The sequence below is a fragment of the Salvelinus alpinus genome, chromosome 2 (genome assembly GCF_045679555.1).
Source record: "Salvelinus alpinus chromosome 2, SLU_Salpinus.1, whole genome shotgun sequence".
In the NCBI taxonomy this organism is placed as follows: Eukaryota; Metazoa; Chordata; class Actinopteri; order Salmoniformes; family Salmonidae; genus Salvelinus; species Salvelinus alpinus.
Genome location: NC_092087.1, coordinates 70,400,496 through 70,418,321, shown reverse-complemented (window position 1 = coordinate 70,418,321; position 17,826 = coordinate 70,400,496). Strand labels below are relative to the sequence as shown.

General features: G+C 42.2%; 2 protein-coding genes across 5 annotated transcripts in view; one reads left to right on the top strand and one right to left on the bottom strand.

The window, feature by feature from the left end:
• Window positions 1-3,282, bottom strand: part of LOC139567581 (nicotinate-nucleotide pyrophosphorylase [carboxylating]-like) — a 31,324-nt gene extending 28,042 nt beyond the window's left edge. The window contains exon 1 of the mRNA XM_071388947.1: window positions 3,151-3,282. The gene's annotated coding sequence lies outside the window, so the exon portion shown is untranslated. The remainder of the gene's footprint in view (window positions 1-3,150) is intronic.
• A 491-nt stretch (window positions 3,283-3,773) lies between these two features.
• Window positions 3,774-15,349, top strand: LOC139567580 (protein phosphatase 1 regulatory subunit 12C-like). 4 transcript variants are annotated; one of them, XM_071388945.1, is made up of 20 exons: window positions 3,774-4,124; window positions 4,667-4,841; window positions 4,952-5,082; window positions 5,367-5,485; window positions 6,339-6,498; window positions 6,700-6,844; window positions 7,221-7,295; window positions 7,612-7,691; window positions 8,556-8,665; window positions 8,765-8,826; window positions 9,074-9,204; window positions 10,195-10,282; window positions 10,410-10,527; window positions 11,961-12,070; window positions 12,572-12,636; window positions 12,730-12,769; window positions 12,992-13,096; window positions 13,466-13,516; window positions 13,734-13,784; window positions 14,241-15,349. In XM_071388945.1, the coding sequence occupies exons 1-20, from the start codon at window positions 3,901-3,903 to the stop codon at window positions 14,325-14,327; spliced, it is 2,127 nt and encodes a 708-aa protein (XP_071245046.1). In that variant the 5' UTR covers window positions 3,774-3,900; the 3' UTR covers window positions 14,328-15,349. The 4 variants fall into 4 exon arrangements, with proteins under 4 accessions (XP_071245046.1, XP_071245045.1, XP_071245044.1 ...); XM_071388944.1 differs by having other exon boundaries at window positions 3,775-4,124; window positions 9,071-9,204; XM_071388943.1 differs by having other exon boundaries at window positions 3,775-4,124; window positions 8,762-8,826.
• The last annotated feature ends 2,477 nt before the right edge of the window (window positions 15,350-17,826 follow it).

Below are 17,826 nucleotides of genomic sequence, written 5' to 3'. Positions count from 1 at the left end.
GTCACCCAAAACCCTGACAAACGTTTACAGATGCACAATCGAGAGCAGTCTGTCGGGCTGTATCACAGCCTGGTACGGCAACTGCAAGGCTCTCCAGAGGGTGGTGCAGTCTGCACAACGCATCACCGAGGCAAACTACCTACCCATGACACCTACAGCACCCGATGTCACAGGAAGGCCAAAAAGATAATTAAGGACATCAACCACCCGAACCACTGCCTGTTCACACCGCTACCATCCAGAAGGCGAGGTCAGTACAGGTGCATCAAAGCTGGGACCGAGAGACTAAAGAACAGCTTCTATCTCAAGGCCATCAGACTGCTAAACAGCAATCACTAACTCAGAGAGGCTGCTGCCTACATTGAGACCCAATCACTGGCCACTTTAATAAATGGATCACTAGTCACTTTATACAATGCACTCTAAATAATGCCACTTTAATAATGTTTACATATCTTACATTACTCATATCACATGTATATACTATATTTTATACCATCTATTGCACCTTGCCTATGCCACTCGGCCATCACTCATCCATATACATATTCTTATTCTCCCCTGTAGATTTGTGTATTAGGTAGTTGTTGGGGAATTGTTAGATATTACTGCACTGTCGGAACTAAAAGCACAAGCATTTCGCTACACTCGCATTAACATCTGCTAAACACGTGTATGTGACAAATACATTTGTATTTGATTATCTAGAACACCTAGCCATAGCTTCCCCAAGTTAGCTACCATGCTAGACTGTTGGTTTATAAAAGCCAAAGAAAGAAACTTGTTTTTAGGAATTTCTCATGCATTTAAAAGGCTAGGCAAATAGCCTGGCTAGATGGCGAATAGCAGTCTAATGTTGCTAACTAATTAACCAACCAACCATGAGCTACCTAGCTAGATAACAGGCATTTTTTTATGAAAAACTTTCCCAAGAAGACAGTTCACAGAATTGTCCATTTAAATAACTTGAACCAATTTATGATTTACTAAATTTAGCAGTTAATCCAGAGATTCAGATCATCATGGACCTGGTGAGATGTGAAGCTTGAGACAGACATTTGTAGTTCTGTATGATTTCAGATTAGCATTTCATTTTTGGCGGGAAAATACATGTGTATATATTGATAAAAGTCACCTTGTCCAAGAGAGATTTGCACCGTTTTCAAAACATCACGCCAGTGTAAGTCTACACGAAACACAGCCATTTTTTGAAGTGTTTCTCAAATCCACAATGGTTTTATGGGTACAATGACAGGTCCACTGTGGGACACAGTGGAGTTGTCATAATACCCATAAAACCTAGTGGTCAAACAGGGAAATGGTTCCAATAGTTTTTTCACCATTAAATTTGATCCATTGTGGATGTTCATGAGTAAAGTTTGATTTGATTGATGACATTACAGCTGTAGAATATTTAACTGTCATTTTAACATGACAAGTGCAGTTTTTCATTAAACATTTAATTGATAACACTTGACACATCAATCAAATAGTGGGAAGGATCCTATAAATCAAGACAATGCATGTACCACTCCGAATAAGTAAAGCCTTTCAAGATTGGTTATGAAACTAAAATATATCATATCTGATGAATGATTATACAGTGCATTCGGAACGGATTCAGAGCCCTTGATTTTTTCCCACATTTTGTTACGTTATAGCCTTACTATAAAATTGATTCAACTGTTTCTTCAGTCTGAGGTCCTGAGCGCTCTGGAGCAGGTTTTCATCAACAATCTCTGTACTTTGCTCCGTTCATCTTTCCCTCGATCCTGACTAGTCTCACAGTCCCTGCCGCTGAAAACCATCCCCACAGCATGATCCTGCCACCACCATGCTTCACCCTAGGGATGCTGCCAGGTTTCCTCCAGACGTGACGCTTGGCATTCAGGCTAAAGAGTCCAATCTTGGTTTCATCAGACTAGAGAATCTTGTTTCTTGTGGTCAGAGTCTTTAGGTGCCTTTTGGCAAACTCCAAGCAGGCTGTCATATGCCTTTTACTGAGGAGTGGCTTCAGTCTGGCCACTACCATAAAGGCCTGATTGGTGGAGTGCTGCAGAGATGATGGTCCTTCTGGAAGGTTCTCCCATCACCACAGAGGAACTCTGGAGCTTTGTCAGAGTGACCATTGGGTTCTTGCTCACCTCCCTGACCAAGGCCCTTCTCCCCAGATTGCTCAGTTTGGCCGGGGCGGCCAGCTCTAGGACATGCACTGGCAACTGTGGGACCTTATATAGACAGGCGTGTACCTTTCCAAATCATGTACAATCAATTGAATTTACCACAGGTGAACTCTAATCAAGTTGTAGAAACATTTCAAGGATGATCAATGGAACAGGATGCACCCGAGATACATTTCTAGTCTCTTAGCAAAGGGTCTGAATACTTATGTAAATAAGGTTTCTGTTTTATAAATGTGCCAAAATGTCTAAAAAACTGTTTTCACTTTGTCATTATGGGGTAGTGTGTAGATTGATGATGAAAAACATTGATTAAATTCATTTTAGAATATGGCTGTAATGTTACAAAATGTGGGAAAAGTCTAGAGGTCTGAATACTTTCCGAATGCACTGTATAATTGATAAAGTAGCTCTTCCCTGTAGAATGTTGACAGCAGTATAAAACATTGTATTTTTTAACTCACTGACACAGGATAAACTATCCCTCATGGCCCTGACCAAACCGGTAAATTGCCCGTCACTCTGGCTGTACTTCTCCTCATGGCCAAGTTTATAGTGGTCTTCTGCCTTTTTAATGCTCTTATGCTTATCCTTTAAAAATGCCATAAGGTCTGAAATAGACACCACAGTCGACATACTGTACAAACAATTATCTAGGCTAAGTAATACAAAATTATTTTATGATCTACTGCTCTGCTAGCTGAACAATTATCTAGGCAAAGTAATACAAACATATCTTCTAATCTACTGCTTTGCTAACTAGCTAGTTAAAGTGTAGTCAGTCGCTAACTAAGACAGAGAAAGGGGACAGAATAATTTCTACACTTTATTCAATTAATTTAAATACAGCACATGGAATCATCTTGGATTGGATACAGGTCTCTGATTGCGCTTGCTGAGGTCTTCTATGTTGGTAATTAGCGTTTCGAATGTGAGAGTAAATTGAGGCAAATATATTGATAAAACTCACCTTGTCTGAGAGAGATTTAAACGGCTGTCAAAACGTCACAGCAAGGTAAGCCTACACCAAACACACACTTAATTTAAAGTGTTTGTAAAATTCCCAACGTGAAAAGTGTATGGAGTTATTTCCATGTTTTACCGCTAGGTTTTATAGGTATTATGACCCGCCCACTGTAGCGGACTATTGGGCAAAACAGACAGGGTTGGCTTAGATTGTTGACAACATGTAAACTATATTTTGTCTCCAATGTTTATTGAAAACATAAATACATTTGCACAATGAGCACTTGTCTCTCAAATACATAGTTACATTGTTCGTTAATTAGCTAGTCAATTTTTGTCACATTAGCATAGACATTGCATCAGTCTAAACACCCCAACACAATACATGGTATCAATAACAAGATTAAACTAGCTGAAATGAGCCACCTACGATTCCCCAACATGGCAGCTTCTTGTCATTGTTGCTATCTGGCCATCCAGAATCACAACAACACACAGACTTTTGCCTCGATTGAAGCGTGCGCATCGTTTTCGTTGTCAGCTAACCCATCTATGGGAGAGCCGCTCCTTAAGCAGACCGGAACTGTAACAATTTTTTTCAATGGTTAACGGCCTGAGTGGGACATCTTCATTTATGCACCATCTTTGGCTTCACACCCAGTGTTTTGAATAAGGAAGTGAAACTATACACATGGAGGGTGTGTTTTTTCTATCGAATATATATTTTATTGAATAAAGTCCTCGTCGGATAATAATGGGGGACACAGCAAAGGATAAACGGCAGGAACAATTGAAGCGCTGGTCCGGTTCAAGCACCGACAGAGAACCGGCTGTGCCCAGGCGAAGGTGGCGGGGCAATGTCGAGGATGCAGGCGGCTCGGAGGCCGTGAACAACGCCGTTTCAAATGACCATTCTCGGGATGTGGAGGGAAGCGGATTGACCACCGGGGAAGCCCATAGTATTCTACCCAAACGAAGGTACTGTATTGTCAGAATGATGTATTACTAGCTAACCAGCTAGCAAGATTCTCGCTAGCTAGGTAGTACTATACCGGATGCTATTCAGGAATGCTGTGCGTGGGCTAGGCACTTGCTAGCTAGCTTTGCTGAGACTTGAATGTTTATCTCGCTAACTAGCTATGTCTGTAATCACAACAATGGCACATTCGTATGTGCTTGTCTACTGTCTAGTAGTAGATTTAGAACAGTTCTCTACAGTATTCGACAGGATATGTAGCTAACACACCCACATTGTCTGGCTAGTCATTTTGGAAAGCTAGCAGGCAGTTAACTAGTCAGCCAGCAACATAGTTAAGTTAGCTAACTACATATCTAGTTAGTTACAGACCACCACTGTTGTTGACAACCACTGGGTATAACATAGACTATTTGGAGGAGGGGAATATGATCTGCCTTTCATGTATGCAAATAATGAGGTTTGAGTAGCTGCCATGGAGTGCTGGTAAAATATTAACTTTAATATCCTGAATAATGTCACTAAATGATGACCTCAACTATAGGAGGCGAGTGCGGTTTGATACTGCTGCAGAGTTCCTGGCAGCTTGTGCCAGTGGTGACACAGATGAGGCCCAGGAGATGCTGAAAGAGGAAAGAGAGACGGAAGGCAAAAATGGAGACTATCAGGGAGAGGTTGTGAATTGTGCCAATGCTGACGGAATCACAGCTCTTCACCAGGTAAGGACTTGTGGTAAATGAGTAGAATCTAGTGTCTGTGTATTGACTCTACAACCTATAGTCATACTGGAGCTATGAATATCATCATCCTCTCTCCTCATTCACTGTAGGCTTGTATAGATGGGAGCATGGAGGTGATGGTCTTTCTCCTGGCTCAGGGTGCCAACATAAACCAGGTGGACAGTGAGGGCTGGACTCCGCTGCATGTGGCAGCCACCTGTGGGAACCTGGAGATCACTGAGTATGTACAGTACACTATATCACTTCAACATCAGGCAATAGAATAGGGGCTACCTATGAAAGCGTTCTACATTCCTCTGTTATAGTGTTGGGCAGTCGTTGCAATTGAGTTAACCTGGTTTTGTAGCCTTAGCCTCCCTGTGCCAATGTTTCTCCATTCAACAATGCTGTATTGTTGTCTGGTACAGCAGGGCCTGTGAAGCTGGCCAACTGCTTTTTGTTTACTCTTGGTTATGTGGCCTGTTTCTCTCTTGTGGATGGTTTCAAACTCTCTTTCTATATCAGTTTCCTTTTACAGCAGGGTGCGTCTCTCACTGCTGTGAACTGCGATGGCGACGTCCCCCTAGATATAGCTGAAGACGAGGCCACTGAGTCGCTCCTGCACCAATACACAGTGAGACAAGGCAAGTACTGTACTACCAACACAGGGAGGAAACATCCAGAACGCCGCAGCCCGTCTGGTGTTCAACTTTCCCAAGTTCTCTCACGTCACCCCGCTCCTCCGCTCTCTCCACTGGCTTCCAGTTGAAGCTCGCATCCGCTACAAGACCATGGTGCTTGCCTACGGAGCTGTGAGGGGAACGGCACCCCCGTACCTTCAGGCTCTGATCAGGCCCTACACCCAAACAAGGGCACTGCGTTCATCCACCTCTGGCCTGCTCGCCTCCCTACCTCTGAGGAAGTACAGTTCCCGCTCAGCCCAGTCAAAACTGTTCGCTGCTCTGGCACCCCAATGGTGGAACAAACTCCCTCACGACGCCAGGTCAGCGGAGTCAATCACCACCTTCCGGAGACACCTGAAACCCCACCTCTTTAAGGAATACCTAGGATAGGATAAAGTAATCCTTCTAACCCCCCCCCCCCCCTTAAAAGAGTTAGATGCACTATTGTAAAGTGGTTGTTCCACTGGATATCATAAGGTGAATGCACCAATTTGTAAGTCGCTCTGGATAAGAGCGTCTGCTAAATGACTTAAATGTAAAATGTAAATGAAACAAAGGAGAGATTCAGGGTGATACGTGTTGTGGTGTCTGATTTATAAAGACTTACTTAGGTACTGAGAAGGAAGGGAAGCCAGGGCACACTCTTAGCCAATTTTTGGCTTGTGATGCTGCCACGTTCCATATCGAGCTAAACAAGAATAAGGCTCCCCCTTTTTCAATGGAGTTGAGACAGGAAAAAGCTTAATGACTACCACATTTTCAACATTCTTGTTCAGTTGTTGATTATACATTTCATTCCCGTCTCTTGTCTCAGGTGTGGACGTAGAGGCAGCTAAGCGGGTGGAGGAGGAGCAGATCATGAAAGATGCCAGAGCCTGGCTGACAGAGGGGCCTCCCTCAGAACTACGCCACCCCAAAACTGGGGCTACTCCCCTGCATGTGGCTGCAGCCAAGGGCTACCTGGAAGCCATCAAGTGAGTGTCCATGACCGTGTCCCAATTCTCTCAAAACCCCAATTTTTCTTGTTTCTCCCTCACAGCCACTCTGACAAGCTCAATAACTCTTGAGTTTATGGAAAAGCAGTGCATTGTTAAAAAACAAAGAGACAAAATGAATTGAATAGGCTTTCTGCTTTGCTCTCTGTGCTAAGCCATTCTGGTGTTGTTGTGGTTCAGACTGCTATGCCAGTGTGGTCTGGACGTGTCAGAGATGGACTGTGATGGCTGGACACCTCTCCACGCAGCGTCACACTGGGGGCAGGGAGATGCCTGCAGGATACTGGCTGAACAGCTCTGCGACATGGAGGCCTGCAGCAATGGGGTGAGACCGACAGACAGACTAGAGCCATACACATGTATACCAGTGGAGGCTGGTGGGAGGAGCTATAGGAAGACGAGCTCATTGTAATGACTGGAATGGAATTAATGGAACGGAGACGAACGTGATTTCAGTATGTTTGATTACTGTTCCATTTATTCTATTCCAGCTAATTACAGTGAGCCCGTCCTCCTCAAGACACTCAATGTACTGGGAAATATTGTCGACTGCTTGTATACCAGGTCTCTGTAATATTTGTTAATACTTTTTGAAATGCTAGGCTAATATAGCTTCGTCATTTGGTAGGAAGTGTGATGCCACAAAATGTCTTGCTGCTTCCTTTGTGCTCTATTTTCATTTTGTAACGTCAACCCCGCAGGGTCAGACTCCGTTTGATGTCGCTGACGAGAGTGTTGTGTCACTGCTGGAGGAGCTGTCACAGAAACAAGCCAACGTGAGACTTCCGTTTTTTTGTCACTGTTCATGTGTGCAAAATATTTCTCTAGATGGCCAATACAAAACTGCCTGATTGGGAAATATTCATTGTAGATTTCACACATTTTCCGAATAGTATAATTTGACTTGTTGCCATATTTGCCATGTAATATTGGGCTGTTCTGCAAAAGGCAGTCTTCCTATGTTTCTCTTACTGATGAGTGACGCTGTCATGACTCTTGCTACTATATTTGCCTTGCAATATTATTATTATATGCGTTATCTAATGACAGTGGTCATATTTTTGTCACTGATGACCGAGTGTCCCTTCACAGTGGCGTAATGAGCAGTCCATCATGGACAGACAGAACCCTGCAGGCTCTACTGCTGCAAAAGCTGATAACAAACGACGGAGGTCAGTATATGCCTTATTACTACTGCATCTGATAACAAACAACGGAGGTCAGGATATGCCTTATTATTACTGCATCTGATAACAAATGACGGAGGTTAGTATATGCCTTATTATTACTGCATCTGATAACAAACAACGGAGGTCAGGATATGCCTTATTATTACTGCATCTGATAACAAACAACGGAGGTCAGGATATGCCTTATTATTACTGCATCTGATAACAAACAACGGAGGTCAGGATATGCCTTATTATTACTGCATCTGATAACAAACAACGGAGGTCAGGATATGCCTTATTATTACTGCATCTGATAACAAACAACGGAGGTCAGGATATGCCTTATTATTACTGCATCTGATAACAAACAACGGAGGTCAGGATATGCCTTATTATTACTGCATCTTATTTTCTCCTGTTTCTTTTCCTCTTCTGATCTGTAGTATTTATTTTGCAGTTAGGCTTTAGTTGGAGTAAATGTGGTGGGCTTGGCCTCAAGTATCAAATATATATATATTATTTTCATGCAGAATGATGGTTTTGTCTTCATTAGAAATGTAGATGAGATTCAGTTGGATAGTTCTTCATTGACTGTTATTTTACAAAGATGGCTGACTATGAAAAAGGCATCTTCCTTATAAATAATAGCAGGGATTCTGTTGGACAGTGTCAGAACTGGATGCGTTCCTGCAATGAATTTCATGGCTACTTTTCGAGCATTATCTCCCATGTATGCACCAATCCAAAGCTTTTCAATGCACGGAGGGGAGTGAACGAGAGCACACTTTGGGAGAAGGGTAAAGAATCTTAATGCCGCCTATTTCTGTGAAATGCTGATAGTAATCATCTGTGTGTGTGTTTCAGGACCTCCGTGTGCAGGATGAGCAGTAGGGAGAAGATGAACGTGCAGGACCAGTCTAAAGAGAGGAGGTCTGAAGGCCTGGAGCTCAGCGAGGAGAGAGAGAGCAGCCCTGGTATAAAATATGTCTGATCTCACACACACAGACATTTTGAATACCCATTCATGATTACCCACTGACCAGAGTACACCTCCTGTCTGTCTTTCCTAGAAGGCTCCACTCTATCCAGTCCAGACACAGGGAGTGTCACCTCCACCGTCAGCCCTGCTGAAAAGGTAAGACATGTCTCGATGCATCTTAAGCTGTACTGTAGATGTTGCGTAGTCTACCTGGGCCTGTCGTGCTTTACACACGTAGTTATTCCTTATTTCCTATCTTAGCTGTTGATGTTCACTCCTTTCCATTTGAACGTCAAAGAAAAATGTGAATCATCAGCCTAGCAACAGTGACTCGATTACTGTCAAGAGAAATGTTGTTATTTCTCTGTATCAACGTGGTCCTGTCTTGCCCGTGGTTCAGCAGACTCCAGAGGAGAAGGATGTGGAGGAGCGGGACCAGGACAGAGCCAGTCGTACAGCCCGGGTCCAGCCCACCCCCCAGAGGAAAGACCCCCTGGCTGATAGTCCCAACAACACCAACCCAGACAGACGGAAGTAAGAGCCACACGACACACAGTAAACACACATTAAAGCTTCGTGGCCTGGCACAACTATAGGAAAGATACGTGAATAGTTGGTGTAGCAGGAGGCCGGGTGTGGCACATAAGAAGGAAGTGATGATGAGAGCTAATGAATGAAAGACTCAACACACCGGCAGTTGTTCAAGCACTATCAATGTGTTTTAGTAGAGGAGTGTGTGTCTTCTGCTGTAAATTCAGTGGATGTGCTTTTATGGAGCTGTGTGGATGTGTTATTTTGGAGCATTCTGAATCCAAGGGTTCTAATGGAGCTGTGTGGATCTGTTCTTCGAACCAGCGACATTTCGGTTACTGACCCAACGCTCTTGTTAGTCTTGATCTGGAGTTTATAGTTTCTGGAGTTTATAGTTTACCCATTACCCACCTTTTTTACCACTACATCACTGATGCTAATACAGAATCGTAAGTTAATATGCTAATCATTCATGTGAATGTGATAAAACGATCATCTGTGTGCTCCATTGATGTCTGTTTGTGCGGAGCTTGATTAGTAATGCCTTGGGAAAGAAATGTGAACGCTACATCATTTGATAAAATGGATATCTATGTATAGAGTTGATTATTTTATGCAATTCATCATTACAACTAACTGAACATTTTCTGATGCTACTTGTTAGTGTGGATCATTTCTGATAATTCCCCACTTTCAGGGGTATAACATTACAGTTGTGTATAGCTAATAGGCTTTGTGTTTGTAGAGCGACTGAGGTGAATAAACCTACAGCAGCCAAGGTGATAATGGCTGGGGTCGTTTTTACTGTTCTCCAAATAGCATTTTAAAGTTTATTTAATTGTATATAAATGCGAGAAAAAAATCCTCACTAAAACCCCAACCCTGGTTACGGCTTTGAATCTAAGGGTTCTAATAGAGCTGAATTTATGTGTTCTTTTGGAGCATTGTGAATCTACGGGTTCTAATGGAGCTGTGTGGATGTTTGCCCCTCAGGTTCCAGGCCCCTGTAAGAGACGAGGAGTCTGAGTCTCAGAGGAAAGCACGATCACGCCTCATGCGCCAGTCTCGCCGCTCCACACAGGTACTGGCCACAATAAACCATCTCTTTACGTCTCTTACAGAGGACTTCAAATGGATCTTGTCACCTTAACTGACCACCTTTCAGCATAAATAATAAACATTATTTTTTTGCTTGTTTCCTGTGACAGGGTGTGACGCTCACTGACTTGAAGGAGGCAGAGAAGAGCGTAGCCAAGCCAGCTGATCCACCGCCTAGCAACATCCTGCATGTCAGCCCTATAGTCACCATAACACCTGCTGAGAGAGGTGAGTGGGACTGTGGTGGGAAAAAATGTGCCGTTTTCATTTATTAATAGTAATGCCATTCAGGAAGACAGGATTATGAATCCTAGTTAAAAAGTATTTTAGTGTCATGAAAACATCAAGTTGGCAATATCAAATGCATCCTCTAGCCTTGGTGTCTGTTAAGGGCTCAAAATTGCAACCAAAACACGTATTTGCGACCGTTTGACTTGGCAGTGCAACACACAGTTTTAATTGGACGCTAGGGTGCCAGTGTTTTTTTCACGTTACTTTTTGGTTCACAATTTTCGGCTTTTTAAAAATTATTATAAAGGTATGGAACAATGGGTATGCAGACCAGGTATTCATAAAGTTTGGTCCGAAGTCTTGGTTTAATCTTTGCAAAGCAAAATTGAGTCATGCGCTGTTTGAATGAACATTCCTAAAGGCTTTCCCGAAAAACCTTTCCAATTAAATACCTGGCCAAATGATATCTTGATGATTTGTAACAATTGCAAGGCATTTGTTCATCAAACTGTGCCATCACATGTAGCCTACATTGTACAGTACAAAAACACCGCTAGCCGAACACAATGGCCTCTTGCTAGTCGCACACTTGAATTGAAGGGCAACTACACCCTCTAATTTAGTTTTTTATTGTTCCCAGATCTCAGAAGTGTTCTCCCGATGTGGTTTAAGCATTTATTGTGGACACAGAACATCAAATTTGAGGAGTTTTTCAACCCCAAAAATGTGATTTTTGCGAGTGAAATCCTGAGGGAAACTAAAACATATATTTTAACGGGCCCTACAATCGCTAGCAATAACACCCTTTTTAAGATTGCTCAAAGATTATTATTTTTTTAATGGAGGGTAGGTCATTATAGGCCAGGGCTTTCCAACCTTGTTCCTGGAGGTTTTCATTTCAACCCCAGTTGTAACTTTCCTGATTCAACTTATCAACCAGCTAATTATTAGAATCAGTTGCGCTAGATTGGTGTTGGAGCGAAAACCTACAGAACGGTATCTCACTAGGAACAGGGTTGGAGAGCCCTGCTATAGGCTACTTACGCAGCCTGCAAATTAAACATTTTAATTGAGGCGCGCATCATCTGCTTTCCTTGGCCAGCATTCTTTTCATTCGGGCCAGTAACTTTCAGTTGGCATTGGCCCAGTGTGCCACTGGCAAATTCATCTGAATGTCAAACCCTGCAAGGGCATGCTAATGTAAGAGACGGCTAGTCATTATTAGCCTGGTTCTGTATGGAATGCAGGCACATTATGAGACACCGGTCAGGTCATTATCAGCACGCAGCGTCAAAAAATTGGTGCGACCATATCATGTGCTGGTGCCGTCAACAGGAAGAATTGTGCCACCGGTGGAAAAAGTGAGTTTAGAGCCGTGCTGTTGAATGCCTTTGATCTATCAATGTCATTCTGTTCCTATTGTATTGTAGACACTGACCCAGTGAAGGAGGTCGGGTCCGAGGGAGAGACGCGGCTAGGAGTGAGGGACCGACGGAAGGGAAGGAGAGAGAGACGCTCCACCGGGGTGGTTCAACTAGGGGTAGGCAGAGGAACCCCTTCATACATATTCTTAGTATTCGTGCTAGAGCTATTGATGTCTTTGACCATTTCCTCTTTGTATAAACCGATTGAACTTTAATTTGACTATCAACCAATATCACTCTTTCTTGTCCACTTCCAACATGCCACAAGTACAAAATAAATGTTATGTCCTACAAAGACAAAGAGGAAATGCAACAGTATGATGTAACCTCATACTTAGAACAGGAACTCCATACCCCACCTGAAATGTTATTTTTCCCCTTTTTCAGTTGTGTAATTGCTACATTTCTCTATTTTGACTGCATTTTTTCCTGAAATATAGGAACCCCCCCCCACACACACACACAAAATGTTGGAATCTGATGGTTTGTCACAAAAGTGGTCTTGTATTACAATGCCTGGTAAAATATTAGTGGTCAATGTCAAACTTACCATTGTCAATGTGGTATTTGTTACAATGTTCATTATACACTGTATCTATTTTTTTTTTTTTTACAAGAATGAACATTTGGATGCAATGGATGAAGCCCAACAGGATGAAAACCACCGTCATAGTTCACCCAGGTAAGTGTTTTTTCATTTCTATACTACAGTATACTGAATTACTAAACTTATTTTGCATTGCGTAAATCATGTACTCTATGTCTATCTTTGCAGTGAGCCTCAGTTGGGAGATTCTTCACCAGAGTACAAAATGGTATTGTTGACAACTCCCAGTGATTTTTAAATACACACATTCTTCAGGCTCTTGAAAGATGGAAGCTACGGTTTTAATAAGTGAGAGAATAACATGCTCTGAGGGGAATGAATGGATGCAGCTGACTAGCTGGGTAATAGGAGTTTAAACCGCGTCAACTGAATGTATTTAGAACTGCAGAGGCTAGGCTATGACCGAATCCGTATTTATGTCGCCCCCTAGCTGTACAGGTCGGTGCTGCAGGAGAACAGCCTGCTCAGAGACAAGCTGCAGGAGACGGCGCTGCTGCTCAGCCAGAGCAAAGTGGAGCTGGAGAGACTCCGACAGGTGAGGATATGATCCTGTCTGGATGTTGATGACCATGGTTCAAGGTATCCCATTTCAATATGTTAGATTCACATAGCATTGGGAAGGAGGGAGACGAAGAGTATTGGGACTCTGTCAGGGAGGCAGATCCTAGAAGTGCTGTCGCTGGTCATGTGGCGGGACCTGGCGGTGTTCTGTGTCCGCCTCTGACAATGTGGAGAGAAGTTACGTTGTGTAAGACAAATAATACACAGTATTGTAGGAACACAAAGATGGATTCCAGATTATAGCACACAGAATGTGTTGGAATTTATACTGCTCCGCTTCTGTGTTGAGCTGTGCATGTCAATCATTGGCCCTGTTGTAACTGTGTCTGTGTCGCTATTGCAGTGTCAAGAGAGCAACACAGAGAGGCCGGCCCTGTTGGAACTGGAGAGATTTGTGAGTCCCCTCTTAACCTGTCTGTGTTCATGTTTTAGGGTCCATTTCACTTTTCGCTTCCCAATTCAGGAAATTATTTATTTATTGGATCAATTGAGGTCAAATGGAATATAACCTAATGTCATTAGCTGTAAAGGTTACATACCTATGTGGGAGTGAGTTATAACATCAGTGTCTGTTTTACTCGCTATAACATCAGTGTCTGTTTTACTCGCAGGAGAAGAGAGCACTCCAGAGAAAAGCAGTGGAACTGGAGGATGAGCTGAAGGTATAAGGGAATTGTTCCGTCACCGGGGCTAGCCTATTTAACTCATATTTTGTCTGTTCAGACTTTAATTAACCTGCATAATTGTTAGCATTGATTATGTGCTTTGGGATCCTACTAACTACCCAAAACAACTTCAAACAACCCAACATACTGACCGCATACTGCCCCCCCCCCCAAAAAAAGTAAACTACTGAAAACATTAACCACATAAAAGTACTCAAACCAACTCCAAATTACACAAACATTAATGACAATCTTCCCCAAACACTATGTAAAACAACCCAAAAAATGTGTTCTGAGAATATGGTTTTATTCTGTACTGTTCTACATTGCATTATCTGTAACACACAATACAATAACCAATAGATTTCCATCAACTGATCACGATGATAAAAAAATATATAATCTATTTGTCCCTGATGTTGTCTATCCTCCCTGCTTATCGTGTATTTCCAGGTGCTGGTGGATCTCCGAGCAGACAACCAGAGGCTAAAGGACGAGAATGCCGCTCTCATCCGTGTCATCAGCAAACTTTCCAAATGAGCCTCATCTCCCAAACCTCTAGATGGAGAAAAGTGTTCAAAGTTCCTGTCTCTTGCCCAACTCACAAGGCACATACTGGGAACAAAACCTAGCATTAAAAAAAACTGCGTTCTGCTCTGATAGAAGACCAACGATGCATTTGTTCAATGACGTTTTTGGATTTATAACTGGAAAGAATAGTTTTTGCAGGGTTATTATTCGCCTTTGGTTTGGCTTCACTCATTACTCGATCTACTGTATAACAAGCTGAACTGCACCACCGATGGATTCACAGGGTACTGTACTGTGTTCCTGTTCAAATTCTTAAAAAGTAAAAAAAAAATTGACCTAAATATTTTGTGCTTTGCTTCTGCATTACCTTGTTTAAGGATACATGTGTTTTTAAGATCTATTTTAATAACCATGCAAAGTGCGTGCTTACGATAACAACATGATCTTACTTCAGAGTACATACCACTAGACACCTAAACAGGACTGGGGGGGGCGATGCAAACGGAAGGTGCTTCAGTTTTGAGGAGAGGCGGAGAAGGTTGTTATTAGGTTTTGACATGCATATTCCACAAAAATGTGCCAAAAACACCCCCCCCCCCCCCCCATTTACGGCTTGTTTGGCATGTTGTTTGGGGAAAGGTGAAGTGATTGGTTTGTCTCTCTCAGGACGAGTCTGGGTCAATACTGTACTTGAGCTGACTACTGTTAAAGTTGGACCAAACTGTATGTGCATGTTAAGTTTTTTTTGAATGTATATTTATGTACAGGGGCCCTCTCCTCTTCCAGTGATGTAGTAGTAATGGTCTCTTTTTATTTAGGAAAGGACGGAGATGCTGGGTGCTCATACTGTGATGGAGACCTGTTAGTTAGTAGACAGGCAAGATGGGTCAAGTCTTTTGAATGTTTACTGTGTTGTTTTTTTTAAATGCATGCCAAATTGTATTTTGACAATGTGCCTTTCTATATATATATATATATTTGTAATTAATATTTACACAATGTCAAAAATAAAATACAGTATGGTAAATTAAGCTCGCCCTCCCTCCCACAGTTCTTGTGTGGTGAAGAGAATAAAACTCATGATCAACACCTTACCTAATGGAGATGTTTAGGGAAGCACTGCATGTGGAAGTCTATGCTCATTTTATTTATATTGTGCTTTTCATTAAAGGTCTAATGCAGCTGTTTTTTTTATCTCAATATCAAATCATTTTTGGGTAACAATTAAGTACCTTACTGTGATTGTTTTCAATTAAAATGGTAAAGAAACAGCTTCTTAGCAAAGAGCAATACTCAAGCAAAAGTTTTGTTAGGACTGTCTGGGAGTGTGGAGGGGGCAACTGAAAACCAAATGTTTAGATCTCTCTTTCTTATTGGTTTATTAACTAATTTAAACACCTGGTGATGTCACCAGGCAGACCAAAACTCCATCCCACCAAAACAGGCTGAAGTCTTTTCAAACAGCTCTTACACTAAAAGGGCATTATCATTTTTGCAATTTCATGGTATTATTCCAATCTCATTAGTGTGGAAATATAACACAGGAAAATCAAGTTTTTGACTGCACTGAACTTTTCAAGAGGAATCTTACTAGGTAAAAAGAAAAAGTCAAAACCAAGATACATTAATAATTACATCACAATCAGTAATGACTAAACAGCTGAGTTCTGAGTTTCCTCTTTTTTCTGCAACACTTGCAAGTGTATCATTTTACAACATACAACCTATCCACTAGATCAAGGCTCTCCAACCCTGTTCCCAGAGAGCTACTGTCCTGTAGGTTTTCACTCCAACCCTAATCTAACGCACCTGATTCTAATTAGCTAGTTGATAAGCTCAATCAGGTTAGTTACAACTGGGGAAAACCTACAGGCAGGTAGCTTGGTCGGAGAGTCCTGCACTAGATCAATGTATCCACTTTCATAAAGTAGTCACATATCCACTATACAGTTTCACATGGAATAAAGCATATAGAGCTTAATTTTATAATTTTTTTTGCTTGAATGTGCTACCAAATCTAAGTTCTTAACTAAAGTAACTGTTAAAGGGATCATTTGAAATAAATAATGAATAACAAATAAACAGTTTCTTATAATACCCTTCGGTTCTTTCATTTATATCATGGTACTACTATGGTACTTTCACTTATACCATGGAAATGTACCATGGTTTTAGCCTTGAAGTATGAGGGTCTACCATGGTACGAAACATGAGGTGATGGTTGAGGATGAATGGCACAACAGTGGACCTCAGGATCTTGTCACGGTATCTCTGTGCATTCAAATTTCCATCAATAAAATGCAATTGTTTTCTCTGTTCGTAGCTTATGCCTGCCTATTCCATAACCCCACCGCCACGTTGACATGAGCAAACTGCTAGCCCAGACTGCCACCTGCCCGGTATATTTGAAACCAGGATTCATCCATGAAGAGTATACTTCTCCAGCGTGCGGCCATCGAAGCTGAGCATTGGCCCACAAGTCGGTTACGACGCCGAACCGCAGTCATGTCAAGACCCTGGTGAGGACGAGCACGCAGATGAGCTTCCCTGAGACAGTTTCTGACAATTTGTGCAGAAATTCTGACAGTTTGTGCAGTACCTGGGTCTACCATGGTACTGCACAAACTGTCAGAATTTCTGCACAAATGTGCCATTCATCCTCAACCATCACCTCACGTTTCAGCATGATAACGCAGAGCCATGTCGCAAGGATCTTTACACAATTCCTGGAAGCTGAAATGGCTTGCATACTCATCAGAAATGTCACCCTGTGAGCATGTTTTGGGGTGCTCTGGATTGACGTGAACGACAGCGTGTACCAGTTCCCGCCAATATCCAGTAACTTCACAAAGCCATTGAAGAGGCGTGGGACATCATTCCACAACATTCCACATGCTACAAGCAATAGCCTGATCAACTCTATGTGATGGAGATATGTGGTCACACAGATACTGATACTCCCTACCTTTTTTGAATGGTATTTGTGACCAAGTCATGTGAAATCCATAGATTATTGCCTATTGCATTTATTTCAATTGACTGATTTCCTTATATGACTGATATCCTTTTATTAAAATTGTTGCATGTTGTGTTCATATTTTTCATCCGCTATGGTCCATTTACACACGCTTAACTCAGGTCAGAATTGGGCCCTCTTTTTATTTGTATGTATGAATAACTAGGTGACTACTTTCAGCATTTAGTTTGCATCATTTTGGTAAGACAGCTGTGTGTATGGCTCCATTCACATAGTACGGTTTATAATAGGTGAATTACCCTATCTATCTTGTAGCCTATATTCATTACTAAACCCCCCCCAAGAAACAAACCTGGCACCGGATCTGTAAAGAGGTGACTTAAGAGCCCAATCCTGGAGGGGCAAGTTATACCACAGTGGGGGAAAGTTGTAGAGATAGTGAGAGGTTGTTAGTCCAAGATTCTCTTTCCTATAGTTGGAGCCTCCCAGATGCCTCATTGATCCCCAAAGAGGCTCGTGACTTGGAATACT